Raw genomic sequence first — 18,791 nt, 5'->3', positions numbered from 1 at the left:
ATAAATCAAAACGAAGGAAGGGGTCACGGGAACCCCATTTTATAGCCAGTCAGAAGTACAGGGACTTGCGATTGGTATCTGACGTGGGGCAGTCTTGTGGTCTGAGCCCTCCACCTGTGGGATCTGACTTCAATTCCAGGTAGATAGTATCAGAATTGAATTATAGGACATCCAGCTGGTGTCCACTGGACAATCTGATGTAAAAGTATTGAGTGGTATGTGACAACAGCAAAAACACTTTGGTTTTGTCCTATTGTCCTATATCCCTAATACTATGCTTTTATGTTATCAGATGATGTTATTACAGATACGACTGGAGTTCTTGGTCTTAAGAGTAGTATTTCAACTACCTATTATTTACTATTCCTTTCCCACAGAAACTCAGTGAAAATGATAGAACATTATAGGACTGTTAATGTTTTTGACATGCAAGCATAATGCAGACCTCTTTGATGGTTGACAGATTCCTTTATTAAGTCAAAAACTTCATACAATTGGAAAATAAATGTTTCTTCAATGAATAATCAAACAAAAATTATCCAGGACCTTATAGGATTTTCAGTATGTACCAGGCTTGATGCACATCTTAGAAGACAGGACATTATCTTGCTGGGATCATTAGGGTATGACTGAAAATGAGAAACAGTAATTTTTAAAACATTTGCCTAATAATAGCTTTCCCAAACAGTAGTTCCCCTGAAATTAAAACAGGAAATGCAATTTACGTTTATACCTGGTTTTAGATATGACTCAATATACATCAATTTTAACTTTATGGTTTGGTATTATTTTTTAAAGGTGCTCAATAGAAACTCAAATCTCACTTTAAGACCACGAATTTCAAGCTGCAATGAAGTGTACAATAAAGTTGTAATTTCTCGACATCAAAGCTTAATTATTACAAAATAGTTCAAGCAACAGAATTTCAAAAACAGTATTTGCTTTGCTTCCTTGTTTTGCTCCAACACTAATCATGCTAAGGTTTTTGAAGCACAGCTATGACTAGGACAGGCACTGGTGATTCAGTCACAAAAACCCTTCTTGGATGAACAATACTCGCTCTTTTCAGAAGAAAAGGCAACTTTACTTTTTCTATTTCTATTATGAAAAAAAGAGCTAAACAATCTTTTTAAAATTTTTTTGTATTTTTAGTAGAGACAGGGTTTCACCATGTTGGCCAGGCTGGTCTTGAACTCCTTCAAGTGAGCCACCCGCCTTGGCCTCCCAACGTGCTGGGATTACAGATGTGAGTCACCCCACCCAGCCTGTTTTACAATCTTAAAGTCTCCTTTTCCACCAGATGATTAAAATCTTAGTTTGTAAATTCCCTCAGTCTCTTAAAATCAACCTATCCAGAAGAGAAGACAAACTTAGTGAAGGAAAGAATGCTTCCTCACTCTCTCACCAGAAAGCCAAAGCAAAAATAGAGCCCCATAGAAATTTCAACATTGATTATTTTTTAAATCTTAAAGCTTAGTAGGAATCAAAAAGCTTTACATAAGTCAGCAGATCTGCAAACCTTGTTAGTTCAATACAAACCATGATCTAGCAGATGACTTATATTCAAAAGCTCATCTTCCAAAAGGTTCCACTTGCCCATCTACTTACACAGAGTCACCACCTTGTTTAGAGAGGCAAGTAGTAATCTTATATGACACATAAAAGCCGTTTCACTGTGATACATATATAATGAAAAGCAATCAGTCTCCAAAGTTTTTCCAATTCACAAGCATGTGTACACACACATACACACACACAGTTTCGGTACTCTCATCTCTAATAATTTTTAAAGCCTGTTTTTCTAATTGAATTTTAAAAGTACCTTGAATTTAAATTTTTTTTTTAACTTCAGTCTTCAATATTGAAACTGCTAAGTTACCCCATTTTTCCTTGAAAAAAAAAAATAGAAAAATAAGGTTGGGGAAAAAATTAAAAATTAAAAATAAACTTGGGAAAACATTACTAAATAGGTTTAAGAGAAAAGTCTATATAGGCCAGGTGCTGTGGCTCATGCCTGTAATCCCAGCACTTTGGGAGGCTGAGCCAGATGGATCACTTGAGGTCAGGAGTTCGAGACCACCCTGGCCAACATGGTGAAACCCTGTCTCTACTAAAAATACAAAAATTAGCCAGGCATGGTAGCATGCACCTGTAATCCCAGCTACTCAGGAGGCTGAGGTGGGAGAATCAATTGAACCCGGGAAGCGGAGGTTGCAGTGAGCCGAGATCACGCCACTGCACTCCAGCCTGGACAACAGAGCAAGACTCCGTCTCCAGAAAAAAAAAAAAACAACAAAAAACCAAAAGCCTATATAAAGAAAATATTCCAATAGGAGATAAACCTATGTGCACAGAGTTACTCACCCCACCCCAGCATGACCTGTAACAACAATTAGAAACAAATGAAATACTCAAAAACAGGAAATTAGGGAGATGATGAAACAACATGGGAAATGCATGATAAGCCAAATATTAAAAAAGATCCCTGTGAGATGGAGCAGGGACCCCCTCTTTGGGGTGTGCCAGGGGGATTCCCACAAGCACAGAAATAAAGGAAAATCTTGAGTTCCTTCACTGAAAATTCCAGGCACCTAGCTAGCCCTGAGAAGTAAACCAGCAACCTGATAAGCAAGAAAGTAGTAACAGTTTCAAACAATAGCCAGGGAAGTTAGTCTCCTAGAGATATCCTTAACATGTGTCCCTGAGCTACTTTTCAGAAACCCAGGCCCCCACCAAATGGATTCACACAGACATCAGATAAGGGGGAACACCAGGGACTAAACTCTGACCTCCATTCTTTGTTCTAAGTTTCTTGCTGAGGGGCCTGGCCTGACCTTTTTGTTCCTTTCTGTGGACCCCAAGTTTTTAGACAAAGCTTTGCTTCCTTAACCAATCACAAATCAGGGAGTCTTTGAATCCACCATAACCTGTAAGCCCACCCACTTCACCTTTCAGGCCAAACCAATATATAAGCTTCATGTATTGATTTACAATTTTGGTATACAGCCAATCCACCCTGAATGCACCCGATCTCAACTGATTTACAATTTTGCCTTTAACTTCTGCTTTCCTGAAATTTACCACTGCCTTTAAAAACTCTAGCTTGGAAGTCATCATGGAGATCAGGTCTGAAGTATGAGCTGCCCAATTCTCCTTGCTCGGCGCCCTGCAAAGAAACATCCTCCTTTCTCCTGCTGCAAAAACCACCTTTTTGCAGTTTTGCTGTTGAAGTTTGCCTTTACTGTGCAGGTGAGCAAACCCCAGTTCAGTTACACCTGCTACATTGAAACAGTATACAGCTCTATTTGCAAAAACTATACAGGAACATTTGACCATAACAAAACCACTGGGTGACGTCTACCGGAAGTATCACTGCAGAGGATTACTCAACAAAAAGTGCAGTTTTCTATAGAAAGCCGAGGGTTTCCCTTGGGAAAGTGTTAATATTTTATTGTTAAGTAACTGGGGCAAAAAGATGAGATTTTCTATAACTGCAACAAAATAGGATTGGAAAGGCATCCCTGCAAGTCCCCAAAGTATAAGGATGGAATATTTTTGATGGTTTTATAATGACAACTATAATTTAGCTCTCTGAAGAAAATGTCCAATCAGACTCAATCACACAAAGCATTTACTATTTTCAATCACTTGCCCAATAACAAAATGTTTAGTAAGAAATTATTCAGAACATGAAGTTGTTTATGAAACATGTGACTAAGCAACATCAAGAAACGCTACAACAGAGCAGCTTACTGTATTCTGCAGTACTCTATACCACTACAAAACTAGTCATAAAGAGCTTAACATACTCAGTATAAAGATCGTGGTTTACTTTTTGCAAGCCATGTATCTTTCAGTTACATTCTCCCAGTTGATTATATTCCAAATAGCTTTTAGGTAATCAGGCCTGACATTTTTATACTGAAGGTAATACGCGTGCTCCCACACATCAATCCCCAGCAGTGGAATAAGGCCTGTTAGAAAGAAGGGGAAAAAAGAACGAACCATCAGTTTCAGTCTAAAACACTGCATCTTCTCAAGTTCAACTTTTATTATTCCACCCATACAAAATTACCCTTTGTAACAATCTCATTCACTTGGTTTTTTTATAGAAATGGGAAATCTAGATAAGAATGAATATTCCTACAGAATATTTTTAATTTATTGTTTACAAACAAAATGTGACAAATACTAAAAATAAATAAAATAGACTTAGGAAAATTAATAACAGTATTTTAATAGCTATTCTTAAAAATACCAACAAATTCATTCAAGAGCCAATTCTCAGCCTTCCTCATGGTGGTCTTAGGAGCAGCAGGAAGGGTGTATTACATCCGTGGGAGTGGGCAGACGCCCCCTGAGAATCTCCTCCAAAGAGTCTGGGCACTCACAGGGGTTTACGAGAAAACAGCTCTGCTCCGCAAGGCTAATTTTAATCTTTGGGAACACGGAGCAGTTGGAGGACACAGTGTTTTCAGAAATTAAGTGAGGTAAATGAAGGGTTTAGTTCTAACTGTAAAACATTCATTTAAAAAAACTCTCGGGCCAGGCGCAGTGGCTCATGCCTATAATCCCAGCACTTTGGGAGGCCGAGGCAGGTGGATCTCTTGAGGTCAAGAGGTCGAGACCAGCCTGGCCAACATGGTGAAACCCCATCTCTACTAAAAGTACAAAAATTATCCAGGTATGGTGGTATATGCCTGTAATCCCAGCTATTTGGGAGGCTGAGGCAGAAGAATCGCTTGAACCCAGGAGGCAGAGGTTGCAGTGAGCCAAGATTGCACCACTGCACTCTAGCCTGGGCAACAGAGTGAGATCTGTCTCAAAAAAAAAATAAATAAATAGGCCGGGCATGGTGGCTCACGCCTGTAATTGCAGCACTTTGGGAGGTCGAGGTGGGCAGATCACCTGAGGTAGGGAATTCGAGACCAGCCTGACTAATGTGGAGAAACCCCATCTCTACTAAAAATACGAAATTAGACGGGCATGGTGGTGCATGCCTGTAATCCTAGCTACTCAGGAGGCTGAGGCAGGAGAATTGCTTGAACCCAGATGGCGGAGATTGCAGTGAGCTGAGATCGCACCGTTGTACTGCAGCCTGGGCAACAAGAGCAAAACTCCATCTCAAAAAAAAACAAAAAGAAAAAATAAAAAAATAAAAAAATAAATAAATGCAAAACATTTTTGTTAATGTACCTATAAAATTACGTGTACTTATTTTAAGAAATATCAGGACTTCTAAAACATTTTTACTTACACAAGATTCTGAGTGTTATCTGTTAAGATTTGCACAAATTATTACATGATCGTAAGTTAAAACACTGCTGGTTTTCCTTATTTCTAGTTGAATGCTTTACAGTAGAGCATCTCTCCCAAATGAAATGACAATTTTTAAATCTAACCTGTTGTTCCTTGCAGTGGATCCTGATTTGGACAAGCAGCAATTTGTAACTGTCCCCGTTCCTTATTAAAACCAAGCCAACCCCAACCTGAGCCTTGGACACCAACAGATGCAGCCGTCAGCTTCTCCTTAAATTTTTCAAAGGAACCAAAGTCACGTTTGATGGCTTCCAGCAACTCCCCTATTTTAAAAAAATCCAAAAACACCCATAAATGAACAGATTTCAACAATTACAATAAAATGTTGTATTACATGTATTAAAATATTTTTGTCATAGGGCCCAAGAAACTAGACATCAGAAAGCAACACCTGGATCTAAGTTGCACAATTTTAATTCGCATGTTTTCGTTTTTTATAAACTTTTTTTTTTTAATCTTTTACTTTTTGAGACGGAGTTTCACTCTTGTTGCCCAGGCTAGAGTGCAATGGCATAATCTCGGCTCACTGCAACCTCTGCCTCCCAGGTTCAAGAGAGTCGCCTGCCTCAGCCTCCCGAGTAGCTGGGATTACAGGTACGCACCACCACGCCTGGCTAATTTTGTGTTTTTAGTAGAGACAGGGTTTCTCCATGTTGGTCAGGCTGGTCTCAAACTCCTGACCTCAGGAGATCCACCTGCCTTGGCCTCCCAAAGTGCTGGGAATACAGGCATGAGCCACCGCACCTGGTTCAAATTTTATTTTAAACTCAGAGGGTGCATGCTCAGGCTTGTTAAGTGGGTATCATGTGATGCTGAGGTCTGGGGTGCAACTGATCCCATCATGCAGGTAGTGAGTTTAGTACACAACAGTTTTTCACCCCTCCCCTTCTTTCTCTCTCCCTGCTCTGTCCCCAGTGTCTGTTGTTGCCACCTTTATGTCCGTAAGTACCCCACGTCTAGCTTCCACTTGTGGCATTTGGTTTTCTGTTCCTGGGTTAACTTGCTTAGGATAATGGCCTTCAGTTGCAAGTTTACATTTTTTAATGAATCGTGTTAGAGGGATTTCCCCACTCACTGTGCTATTTTTGTTAGGAAAGAAATAACTACTTCTGTTAGCTTTTTCTTTTCCCTGAATAGAAAATTTTCCCTTGACTTCTACCCTGCTTCTTCTATGTCTCTATTTGGGAATAAAGTTATTGTTCTTATCCAAGGCAGCCCAGATCTTCCTGTCTCGATTACATTGTTTTAAAATGGGCGATTTTCTCTATGACTGAACTAAGGGTATACTTTAAGAGCTACAACCCTTTTATTCTGTAGCGATACAGAATATAATTCTACATTAGTCACATCAACTAAATCAACTGGGTCAAAATCGCACTTCTCTTATTCTACGGGTTTAAAAGTAATCATCTTTGTAAGCACAAATGATGGAATGAAATGGTACAGATTTAAAAAAAAAATGGCAGTGTACCAAAACCATTGGTTGCATATGAATATATCTGATATTCTGATAACTGACAAAACTTCATAAGTATTAACTGATAGTCTGGAAGACTGAACTCAGAAGAAAAACAAGTTGGCCGGGCACGGTGGCTCACACCTGTAATCCTAGTACTTTGGGAAGCTGAGGTGGGTGGATTATCTGAGGTCAGGAGTTTCAAACCAGCCTGGCCAACATGGAGAAACCCCTCTCTACTAAAAATACAAAAAAATTAGCCAGGCATGGTGGTGGGTGCCTATAATCCTAGCTACTCGGGAGGCTGAGGCAGAGAATCACTTGAACCCGGGGTGGGCGGAGGTTGCAGTGAGCCAAGATCAAGCCACTTCACTGTAGCCTGGGCGAAAGAGCTAAACTCCATCTCAAAAATAATAATAAACAAAAACAAAAATAAAAAGTTGCCCAGTTTCCCATGCTTACTCCCCTCATTCATCATTACCTTAAAATGAAATTGTGTATTTCAAGTGCATAAAATAGGCTGCCTTCCATAACACTGATTAAAAACGAACAATAAAACCACAGAAACTTGGGGTGCATATCTGGAGCCCAGAAACAAGAGAGAAGAACTACATTTATGCCTCATGCCCTCCCTGGGTGAGGAAGATAATTAAAGTCATCTGGGCCTCCACAAGCTACACAGGAAGTCAAGGAAACAGTGATAGCGAACAAGACCATCTAGCCCTGTACTCTCCTCATTCCCTGAACACTTTTTAAAAATACCCAGAAAACCTAATTTCCTGGAACAACTGACTTTTTATCAGTTAGGAAGAGTGAAAAATAGCAAATGACACTGTAATTTAATTCTCAAAACAACACCGTTGTTATCCCTGTATCACATAGATGAAAAAAGGTACAGAAGGTTAACTATCTAATCCAGGCCCTAGAAACTAGTAAACAGAAAGTTCATCTTTTCTAGGCTGGGCGCAGTGTCTCACATCCATACCACAGCACTTTGGGAGGCCGAGGTGGGTGGATCACTTGAGGCCAAGAGTTCAAGACCAGCCTGGCCAACATGGTGAAACCCTGTCTCTACTAAAAATACAGAAATTAGCCAGGAGTGATGCCACACGCCTGTAATCCCAGCTACTTGGGTGGCTGAGGCACGAGAATTGCATGAACCTGAAAGGCGGAGGTTGCAGTGAGCCGAGATCACACCACTGCACTCCAGCATGGGTGACAGTAAGACCCCGTCTCAAAAAAAAAAAGAAACTTCATAAAACAAAGTTTCTCAGTCTTTCCCTAATATGAAGTACAGTCCAGAAACCAGAAGGTGGAGTTGATGTGATATTCTATGGGTGTGTGAACATAAAATCTTATGACCTAACTCCATGAATGCATTCTCCATTCCTACTTGTGTCCTTTTGAAAGTTACAACTTTTATCGTACTTGTTGTTATGAAAAATATGCCACTATGATACCTCTGGTAAGAATAAGGTAACTTAGGCTGGGCGCAGTGGCTCACGCCTGTAATCCCAGCACTTTGGGAGGCCAAGGCGGGCAGATCACGAGGTCAGGAGTTCAAGACCAGCCTGGCCAACATGGTGAAACCTCATCTCTACTAAAAATGCAAAAATTAGCCGGGCTTGCTGGCAGGTGCCTGTAATCCCAGCTACTTGGGAGGCTGAGGCAGGAGAATCGCTTGAATCCGGGAAGTGGAGGTTGCAGTGAGCCAAGACTGCGCCACTGTACTCCAGCCTGGGCAACAAGAACAAAACTCCATCTCAAAAAAAAAAAACAAAAAAACAAGTATAAGGTAACTTAAGTAAATCAACCATCGACTCCTACTGTGCACAAGATGAAGATAAGGGTGCACCAATATATACTAACCTTTGGGTTCTCCACCACCATTAGGGCTGAGGTTTGTCCAGAAAATGCTATGATTGATATGACCACCACCATTGAACTTCAGTGCAGGCTGAAGAGCTATCTGGGCGGTAACATCTCCTGAAAAGTTAAAATGCAAACACATTTTTTTTTATAACTCTTACTTTTTCAACCACTGTACACATCATATTTTTTTCTTTGTAAGCTATTAGATAACGGGACCAGCTTATCTATAACATCCCTGTTTATCCTAAAATTCAACTCCCCCCAAAATTATTTGTCCCAGACATGCTGAACAACTGAGGAAGGGCCCAGCAGAGGTGGAAAAGCTAGAAAATTCACTCCTGGCTGCTAGGCTCAGGGTTCTTTTAGATAGAAGAGATTTCAGGAAATGAAACACCAAAGAGGACAATCAAATAAAATAACAGAATGCTAAAATGTATGGCTCAACACACAGACTATACAGAAAACTTTCAACTCTCATTTTCAAGACAGACAACCATTCATTGGGAAGTATCTCCAAGTCACATTAACAAGAAACTCAACATACTCAAAACTGAACTCCTGATGTTCAACCCCAAACTTAACTCCTCCTATTGTCCCCCCCTCCCCCGCCGCCATCTCAGTAAATGCCAGCTCTGTCCCTCAGGACATCCTTAGGAACCTGATGTCATTTTTGACTCCTCTCCCTTCACCCCCCATCCAATCCACCAGCATATCCATTAGCAAAGCCAGCTCTACCTTTAAAATACATCCAATCTATATAAAAGCACACAGGGAAAAATGAAAGACAAAATATAGCACAAGCAGAACCCAATCCCTTCTTCCTAACTCTACTGCCACCTCGTTGGTACAGAGGACCAGTATCTCTCACTGCACTGGTGCCACTATTCCCTCAGTTTTGGGAGGGGGATGGGCTTTGCCCTCTCCAAAAGTTCTCCTTCTCACTGGAGTGAACCCTAGGTGCTTACACTCAGCTACTCTCACTACCAAGAGGCACTGCACTTGACCCCGTCATTGAGCATGTGCTTACCCAGCTGCAGCCACACTGGCATTTTTGCACTCACATGACCAACTCGGATGTTCCCTTCAAGGCTAGCTGAGCACCGCTGCCTCTGCTGAACAGTCTTCCCCATGACAGCCTCATACTGCATTCCTGTTCCTCCTTCAAGTCTCCACTGAAACATCAACCCCATCAGTGAAGCCTTCTCTAAACACCATACATGAATTAGCAATTCCCTGCCACCCTCCCAGACCCTTTACTCCTTCTCGACAGGCCCTGTAACTCCTGGCATACTGCATGGGTACCTTGTCAAACAAGCAGGCAAAATAAAACATTCTTTTCTATGCCTTCAAGAAGCTACAGATTTCTTTTTTTTTTTTTTTTTTTGAGGCGGAGTCTCGCTCTGTCGCCCGGACTGGAGTGCAGTGGCCGGATCTCAGCTCACTGCAAGCTCCGCCTCCCGGGTTTACGCCATTCTCCTGCCTCAGCCTCCCGAGTAGCTGGGACTACAGGCGCCCGCCACCTCGCCCGGCTAGTTTTTGTATTTTTAGTAGAGACGGGGTTTCACTGTGTTAGCCAGGATGGTCTCGATCTCCTGACCTCGTGATCCGCCCGTCTCGGCCTCCCAAAGTGCTGGGATTACAGGCTTGAGCCACCGCGCCCGGCCAAGAAGCTACAGATTAACTGAACTATTAATATTAGAAAAAAATGGAAATCCCCTTGTTTAATAAATATTTCACGCATATTATCCACACGATACCAAGAGAAGCAAAGTAAAGGACAGAGAGACCCACTGAGAGCTCTGCTCTCAAGGAGCCTACATTTTGGAAAAAGTTCTCAACTGCTGTTCTGAAAGTGTACATTAAGAACATATGTCTGGGTCGGCTGCGGTGGCTCACACCTGTAATCCCAGCACTTTGGGAGGCCAAAGCGGGCATATCTCTTGAGGTCAGGATTTCGAGACCAGCCTGGTCAACATGGTGAAACCCTGTCTCCACTAAAAATACAGAAACTAGCCAGGCATGATGGCGCGTTCCTGTAATCTCAGCTACTCAAGAGCATGAGGCAGGAGAATAGCTTGAACCCAGGAGGCAGAGGTTGCAGTGAGCCGAGATTGAGCCACTGCACTCCAGCCTGGGCGACAGGGCAATACTCTGTCTCAAAAAAAAAAAAAAGAAAAACAAAAAAAGGTACATACAAGGCCAGGTGAGGTGGCTCACACCTGTAATCCCAGCATTTTGGGAGGCCGAGGTGGGTGGATCACTTGAGGTCAGGAGTTCCAGACCAGCTTGGCCGACATGGAAAAACCCCATCTCTACTTAAAAAACCACAAAAAGTAGCCAGGCGTGCTGGTGGTAATCCCAGCTACTCAGGAGGCTGAGGCAGGAGAATTGCTTGAACCCAGGAGACGGAGGTTGTAGTGAGCCGAGATCACATCACTGCACTCCAACCTGGGGGACAGATCGAGATTCCGTCGTCAAAAAAAAAAAAAAAGAACATAGGTCTAGCTAGGCACAGTGGCTCACGCCTGTAATCTCAGCACTGTGGAAGGCTGAGGTGGGCGGATGGGGGAGCCCAGGAATTCAAGAACAGCCTGGGCAACATAGTGTGACCCCGTCTATTTTTTAGATAAAATTTAAAAAAATTTTTTAAAAAGGAACATACATAGGCAATGCTGCTTTCTGAAACAAGCTCCAGTTGTTCAGCAATTCAGAAAGGAAGAGAGGACCAAGTGATATCTGAATACACGGCTAATCTCGAAGGGTTATTTAAAAGACACCAACTTTTTTTTTTCCTTTGCTAGGCTTACAAATAATTTTCTTACAGAACTGTGTTTCCCTTATTAAATTTGATTGAGAGTCACCCTAAAAATAAATGTAAGTTTTCTATTATTTTTTAATACATCAATAGTAACTAAATTTTTCAAATGGGAAAGATACATGCTTAATGAGAGATAATTTAATAATCTTAACATCTTACAGTTTGCTTACTCATTTTAAAATTAATAAAAATTGAGGGCTTAATATCTGCTTTTAAGAACACTTTTCTGAAATTCAACATTTTATTTGGCTTCAGTTTAGTTTTTGCCTCAAATAATAATAAAAGTCAAATGCTTTTGGTTGAAAAATATTCATTAATCAGTTACATGTGATGAGAATTATGACATTGTTTTACCTTTTTTCCCCAAGATTTCAAACATGAAAATCTAACTTTTTAATAATTTTAATATGTTTAAGTAAAAGAAAGCTCTGCAGGTACTCAATCACTTATAAACAATATAGTACAATATAATATAAAGCTTTTTTCCAGTGGGTTGTATTACATAAGTAAAGCTCTGATTCCACAAGTAAAGGCCTGAAATTAAGTTGTTTTTAAAATACTGAAGAGAAAGCTTCCCAGGGATCACATGTTGCTTTACAGGAATTACTTTCACAACTGGGGTATTCCCCATTCTCTCCCCATTACATGTTTCCCAAATTTGTTACTTCCTAAATCACGGGGCCTTTTCCCGTAATTCAAGGTTCATCTGTCTCAAGCAAAGCTTCCAGAATGTGGTAACTTCCTCCTCTTTTAGTTTAGTCATTTACTTCAAACACAATCAGGCTGAAATACCGCATTTTTCCACTAGATGCCTCCAGTCAACAAGATGTCACTGTCTAAAAATTACTCAACAAATTTCATAACCCCGAAATTCAAAACATTTAAGGAAAAGTAAACACTTTTTACTACCTAGCTCACCAAGCAATACAGAGTCTGAAAACATGACTATTGATCATCTTCCTTGTGCACACCAATAACGAACAGATTAAAAGGACAATACTATTTTGTAAAAAAACGTTAAAACATAACATTCCCATACACACCCCCAAACGGCGCAGACTCAAAAAGTCCACACACCCCTGGTTTTACCAACCAAGCTCTTGAGGGGAAAAAAAAAAACTTAACGTCATATTTTTTAATTGCATTACAAATATGAGTAAATAGTAAATAAAAACAAGCTTATTTCAGTTTCCTACTGAAGGGCTATTTTCCTTGTGAACTTTGACCCCTAACTGAAATCAAGAAAAGTATCAAGTCTAAAGATTCTGAACTGTTCCACAGTTAGGTTACTGCTTTACCAGTTAAGTTACTGCTTTTTTGGTAACGCACACCATAGTGGTGTGCCTCCTCTTCTCCCACCTGAAGTCAACAAGTGGGCTCAGTGACGTTTCCCCTGCAGGGTAGCTGGGGATGCAGGGAGTCTCCAAGTCCTAGGCTGGACTCCCGACCCCGTTTGCTCTCAGGAAGATGACAAGGACCACGGTTCCTAGCACGGAGTAGTGTCCTCCTGTCTCCCACCTTCAGTGTGACCTGGCAACAAGGCGCCACTCCCACTTCTATCAGGAGGTGACCCTGACACTCAGAGACAGTCACAGACACTTGCGGACCTGATGATGTCTGGGCCGCCAGTGGACAGGCGCTCTCAGCCCTCCTGCAAACGGCTGGCACACCTACCTGAGAGACCAAACATTTCACCAAAACACATTATACAACAATTTCAGTTTGCAAAAAAAACGAGTGACACAGTAGAGCTTTCTTTTCCGGCCCTACAATTCACCAGTGCTGGCAATATGGGTAACGGAATGTGGCTTACAACACTAAGACAAACTCCTTCGCAGGACCCCAAGTTCCCTGAGACGACAGAAGTGTGTTCAAACCCATCGAGGCACTCCTACAACGAGGTAGACCATGTGTTTAAGACAGACTACTGTGCCTGGAAAACTCGGAACCGGTACAAACACGAAGCGGGTTCTCCCCCACGGAGAGGCCCATTCGTGTGGGGTCCGGCTCCCCTGGGGTCGCCTCTGCCGGCGACTGCCTCCCGCCGCTCAGCCTGGAACCTACCCTTGGCCAACGCCTCCTGGTACTTCTCCTCGGTGACGTTCAGGTTGTTCACGTAGGCCGCGTGGTGCTTGCTGTGGTGCAGCTGCATGATCTCCGCGTTGATGTGAGGCTCCAGGGCGCCGTAGTCGTAGGGCAGGTCGGGGAGGCTGTGTTTCTGCCTGGAGCCCAGATACCCCAAAGCCGGCGCCAACTGCCTGCTGGTGCTAAAGACGCGAAAGCACAGCCCAGTCAGTCCGCGCCGCGGGACAGTCTACGCAGGCTGGGTTGCCGAGGAACGGCAGCGCGCGGCGTCCCCCGAGTCCCCGCGTCCCCTCCCTGCGGATCCCCGCTCCAGCCGCCGCGCCGCGCACTCCCGGGAGAACCGCCCGCAGGTGCCCCGGCCCCGCCAGGCCCGGTGCGGCCACTGTCGCCATCGCCGCGGAGGCCCTGCCCGCCGCGCGCCCCTTCGCCCTTGGGGCCTTGACCGGGTCCCCTTTCGTCTCACCCGCAAACTGCCCGGCTCAACATGCTGCTAGTGCTCGTGTTGGTGCTACCGCTGATGCCGCCAATCTGCTGAAGCCCCTATCGAGGCCGCCACAGCCACAACTGCGGCTCCTGCGCCGCCCGCCGGCCTTAAGAGCGCGCTGGGAGCAGCGGCGCGACCCCAGCTGCGCCGCAAGGGCACCGCCGCCCCGCCCCCCCGCGGGCCCCGCCCCGCGCCCGCCGCGCCCAACCGGGGGGGCACGCAGGGCGCCCCCGGGCCTGTCCCGCCCGCCCGCGCTTGCCGTACACCCTGCGCCCAGGGCACGGGAGAAAGGGGACTGCAGGCTAGCCTCGGCCTCGGCAACCTCGCTGTCTGCCTGCCTTACTTGGGCGGTGCGCGGCCGAGGGAAGGTGGCCCCTGTCCCCGTGGAGTTGGTACGGCCCGAAGGCCCTACCTCCGGCTCTCCCAGATCCGGGTGCCGGCGGGGATCGCGCTGCACGAGGCGGCTGCGGTACCTGCCCAGAGCTTTGGTTAGGCTGGGGCGGCCGCGGGGTCCAGAGGCCTCACTGCAAGAAGACATTCGTACCCTCCCAGGGCCCCCGGGACTGTTCCTAGGGAAGACAGGGCCTAGCTGCTGGTCAGTGCCGCTCAGCCGGCCTATGAGCGGAGGGTAGAGCCAGCGCCCTTCCAACCCGTATTCAGCACTCCTGCGCCGTGCCCTTGCTTTGCAAGTAAGCTGACCTTGGGACCTCCTCCAGGACAGGAGGCACAGACTTTGTCCCCACCGGCTGCCTAAGAACAGTTCTTGGACACCTACGACTTGCCTGAGACTGCAGGCAGGATTTGCACACATTTATCTTTATTTTACCCCTAGGGTTGGTATTGTTGATTCCAGTTGACAACGAAATCCTGAGGTTAAGCAGCTTCGCCTGGGCAGTTATTGAGTGAGTCAGGACTAGTTCCTACTTTCCTGACTACTAAGCCCTGGCAGTCATGTTTTGTGTGTTTACAGTAACTCTGTGAACCAACTGTTCAGGATCATAAAAGGACAACAGAGGATTCTTTCCTGCGCTGTCTTGTAGCCTAAGCTGTTAAGTATCAAGTGCTCTCTGAACAGTTAAACTACAATCCCGAATGGTGTGAATCTTCCATGTGTAGAGGTTAGGAAATCTACACTGCCATTGGCGGGAGTTACCCCTTTATTGAAGAGAATATGATGGAAGGTAGCAGGTGCTGAACCGTTTCCGTTGCTTCTTGCAACCCTGGTACAGCCCTCCCAAGGATGACTAGGTTTCTGGTAAGTGGAATGGGAGAACATTCAGGAAAAGAGGAACCACCTGAATTTGGCTTCACAACAGGAAGGGCTGGGCTTGTTTACAGACATCAGAAGAATGTAACTAGGGCTACGTGTTGGGGTGAAGAAGGAAATTCAGGCTGGGACCAGGTTATAGATATGCTTTTTAAAAGTTATTATTTATATATTTTTGAGACACGGTCTCGCTCTGTCGCTCAGGCTGGAGTGGTGTCGCGATGTCGGCTCACTGCAACCTCTGCCTCCTGGGTTCAAGTGATTCTCCTGCCTCAGCCTCCGGAGTAGCTGGAATTACAGGCGTGTGCCTCCACGACCCGCATTTTTGTGTGTGTGTGCTTTTGGTAGAGACGGGGTTTCACTATGTTGGCCAGGATGGTCTCAAACACTTGACCTCAAGTGATCCACCTGTCTCAGCCTCCCAAACTGCTGAGATTACAGGTAGGAACCACTGCACCCAGCCTATAGATACCCTTAAAACACAGACAAGAGCAGAGATTTCATGTGGTTGTTAATTGGAAGCTGAGAAACATTTCTGCTGAAGTGAGACACACTGAAAGTGGTTTTTCAGGCAAGGTGGTCTGGCACTGACTTGGGCGGACGAAGGGAGTGCAGGCTAGTTAGGAAGCTGGTACATTCGTCTCAGCAGGAGGTACTGCAGGTCACTTTTAGGGCACTAGCTATGAGAACTGGAAGAAAAGGGCATTTTGATGGATGAACCAACAGGATTCAGAGACAGATCAGTCATTGTAATGGAAAGACTTGATCTAGTGGTAATAAAATATTCCCATAGGGAGACTGAGCTCAGGCTACTTGCACTTCTTGTTTGTACAGAGAGTGATACTTTGAGATTAAAGTAACTCCTAGGACATGCCCTTTAGAACAAGCACCAAACGCTGGGGGCTGGTAGGACTGACAGCAGCAGTCAGGTAGAAGAATCTTCAACATCACACCTGTCATCAGCTCCATCATTACAAAACACTACCACGACTGTGAGCACATCCAAGGTTGTGGGATATGGGAGGTAAAAGAAAAGTTTATCACTTTGTCTACCATACCCAGTGAATAGGCTCCGTTTTCGTTTTCTTTTTGTTGCCCAGGCTGGAGTGCAGTGGCGTGATCATCGCTCATTGCAGCAACTTGCTGGACTCGTGATTCTCCCACCTCAGCCTCCCAAGAAGCTGGAACTACAGGTGCTTACCACCATGCCTGGCTAATTTTTTGTATTTTTTATAGAAACAGAGTTTTGCCATGTTGCCCAGGCTGGTCTCAAACTCCTCGGCTCAAGTGATCCTCCCACCTCGGCCTCCCAAAGTGCTGGGATTTATATAGGCTTGAGCCATCGCACCTGGCTGCCTTTTTTTTTAGGTGGCTACTGTAGGGGTTACTGAATGGACTCAGAAGTTAGATTACAGTCGATTGAGCTGTCCCCCGTTTCTCCAGCCAGCTCAGGATGTCCTCTGCAACATCAGGACACCATGAATATGGATTTCCCATAGATAAACTTCCTAAGGCTACATCGCAGCCATCCTGAGACCCGCCACAGTGCAGACCTATATATTGTTTGGAAGAGGCAACCAATGTGGGTTGAGATGAAGTCATTTTGAGCCAGGTATTAACTGCATTGATATTCCAGTAACAGATCCAGCCACAGTTTCTTAAACACAGAAGAGTGTATTCCCTCATGTAACAAAGATCTGGGGCAGTCAGTCCTGGGTTGGGATGAAATTCCACAGTCATCAAGGATGTAGGCTTTCTGTCTTCAAAGCTGCCGCATGGTCCATAATAGCTTCCACAGCATCAGCAACCTCATCTCCTTTCTAGGAAAGGGGGAGCACAAAAGCCTGGCCTCCCACTGTCTCCCCCAACCATTTTTTTTCTTTCTTTCTTTTTGAATCAGAGTCTCGCTTTGTTGCCGGGCTGGAGTGCAGTGGTGCGATCTCAGCTCACTGCAACCTCCACCTCCTGAGTTCAAGTGATTCTCCTGCCTTAGCCTCCTGAGTAGCTGGGATTACCGGTGTGCCACCATGCCTGACTAATTTTTGTATTTTTAGTGGAGCTGGGGTTTCACTGTGTTGGCCAAGCTGGTCTCAAACTCCTAACCTAAAGTGATCTGCCTGCCTCAGCCTCCCAAAGTGCTGGGATTAAGGCATGAGCCACCGCACCTGGCCCCACTATCTCCATTTTAAGGATCCTTTGTAGTAGATTCACCCAACAAATTCCACTCACTGCTCACTGGTCAAAATTAGGTACAAGGGTACCTAGCACAGCGTAGCTAAAAGGAAGCTGAGAAATGTAGTCAGGTATGGGGCCAGGTGCAGTGGTTCATGCTTGTAATTCCAGCCCTTTGAGAGGCTGAGGTGGGAAGATTGCTTGAGGCCAGGAGTTTGAGACCAGTTTGGGGCAACATAGCAAGTCTCCTCTCTACCAAAAAAAAGTAGCTGGGTGTGGTAGCACGTGCCTGCAGTCCTAGCTATGCAGGAGGCTGAGGGCAGGAGGATCACTTGAGCCCAGGACTTTGAGGCTGCAATGAGCTATGATTGTGCCGCCTTATTCCAGTCTGGGCAAGAGAGGTAGACACACACACAGACGTAGTCAGCTTTGCACATCTGAAGTCAGAAAAAACTTGCAATTCTGTACCTACAAGAGAAAATGAGTTTTAAAAAATCGTCATTGCTACGTATCCTCCTATAAGGCATTATTTCCACACGCTTTGACATAAACTGATCATTAATGGTATTATCTTAGCTACATTCTCTTGTTTTTCTTTCTTCCTGCCTGTGGTTTGTGGGGGTTTTTTCTGCTTTTTTAAAATTTGGGGTCACAAATCTTATCCAGGCAGGAATCTGAGAATTGGTTGTACCAACCTGTCCTTTGCAAGATTAGTATCGTTAATAGGATCAAAAGTAGTACTTAAATTGCCAAAATGAAATGATCTAGGCTAAAAGAGAAAATGGTTATAGAGATATATTAAGGTTTCAACGTGAGCTTAATTTTTTTCCCCACTTCAGGCAAAATTACGATTAGATTGCATCCTCAAAGAACACATTTTAACTATTGGAAAGGAAAGGAGTAGCTTGGTTCAGAAAAGTGTTCTGTTAAACAAAGGGATAGAGTGGGCATGTGTGGCAGGTAATCACAAGTTGATTCTATCCATAAAGGGAAGAGGGAATCAGCATCATTAAGCAGATCCTCCATGTTGCTAGCTACTAAGTCAAATGCTTTATTCCTACTGTAAGCAAAGATAGTGACTTGACCAAGGTCACTCATAGAGCTAGTAGGTAGTAGGGGGGATATGAATGTACGGTTGACCCCTGAACGATGCAGTGTCAGGGGTGCTGACCCCTTCAGTCAGAAATCTGTGTATAGGCCCAGCAGCGTGGCTCATGCCTGTAATCCCAGCACTTTGGGAGGCCGAGGTGGGCGATCACCTGAGGTCAGGAAATCAAGATCAGCCTGGCCAACGTGATGAAACCCCATCTCTACTAAA

General features: G+C 44.5%; 1 protein-coding gene across 1 annotated transcript; it reads right to left on the bottom strand.

The window, feature by feature from the left end:
• Window positions 1-448: 448 nt before the first annotated feature.
• SOD2 (superoxide dismutase 2) lies at window positions 449-14,196 on the bottom strand. Its single transcript, XM_033234300.1, has 6 exons — window positions 14,014-14,196; window positions 13,530-13,732; window positions 8,645-8,761; window positions 5,403-5,582; window positions 3,810-3,974; window positions 449-629 (listed from the first exon to the last, which is right to left on the bottom strand). The coding sequence occupies exons 1-5, from the start codon at window positions 14,034-14,036 to the stop codon at window positions 3,829-3,831; spliced, it is 669 nt and encodes a 222-aa protein (XP_033090191.1). The 5' UTR covers window positions 14,037-14,196; the 3' UTR covers window positions 449-629; window positions 3,810-3,828.
• Window positions 14,197-18,791: the final 4,595 nt, after the last annotated feature.

This window comes from Trachypithecus francoisi, unplaced genomic scaffold (genome assembly GCF_009764315.1).
Source record: "Trachypithecus francoisi isolate TF-2019V2 unplaced genomic scaffold, Tfra_2.0 Lachesis_group15, whole genome shotgun sequence".
In the NCBI taxonomy this organism is placed as follows: Eukaryota; Metazoa; Chordata; class Mammalia; order Primates; family Cercopithecidae; genus Trachypithecus; species Trachypithecus francoisi.
The sequence above is the reverse complement of the archived record's forward strand: the minus strand, read 5'-3'. Positions and strand labels throughout refer to the sequence as shown.

Bases quoted from the DNA above. Each gene is read 5' to 3' on its own strand.
- SOD2 (XM_033234300.1), bottom strand. From the start codon at position 14,036: ATGTTGAGCCGGGCAGTTTGCGG. The intron at 8,762-13,529 runs GTAGGTTCCAGG...TTAACTTTTCAG, and splicing joins CCAGGAGGCGTTGGCCAAGG to GAGATGTTACCGCCCAGATA. The intron at 5,583-8,644 runs GTTAGTATATAT...TTTTTAAAATAG, and splicing joins TGGTGGTGGAGAACCCAAAG to GGGAGTTGCTGGAAGCCATC.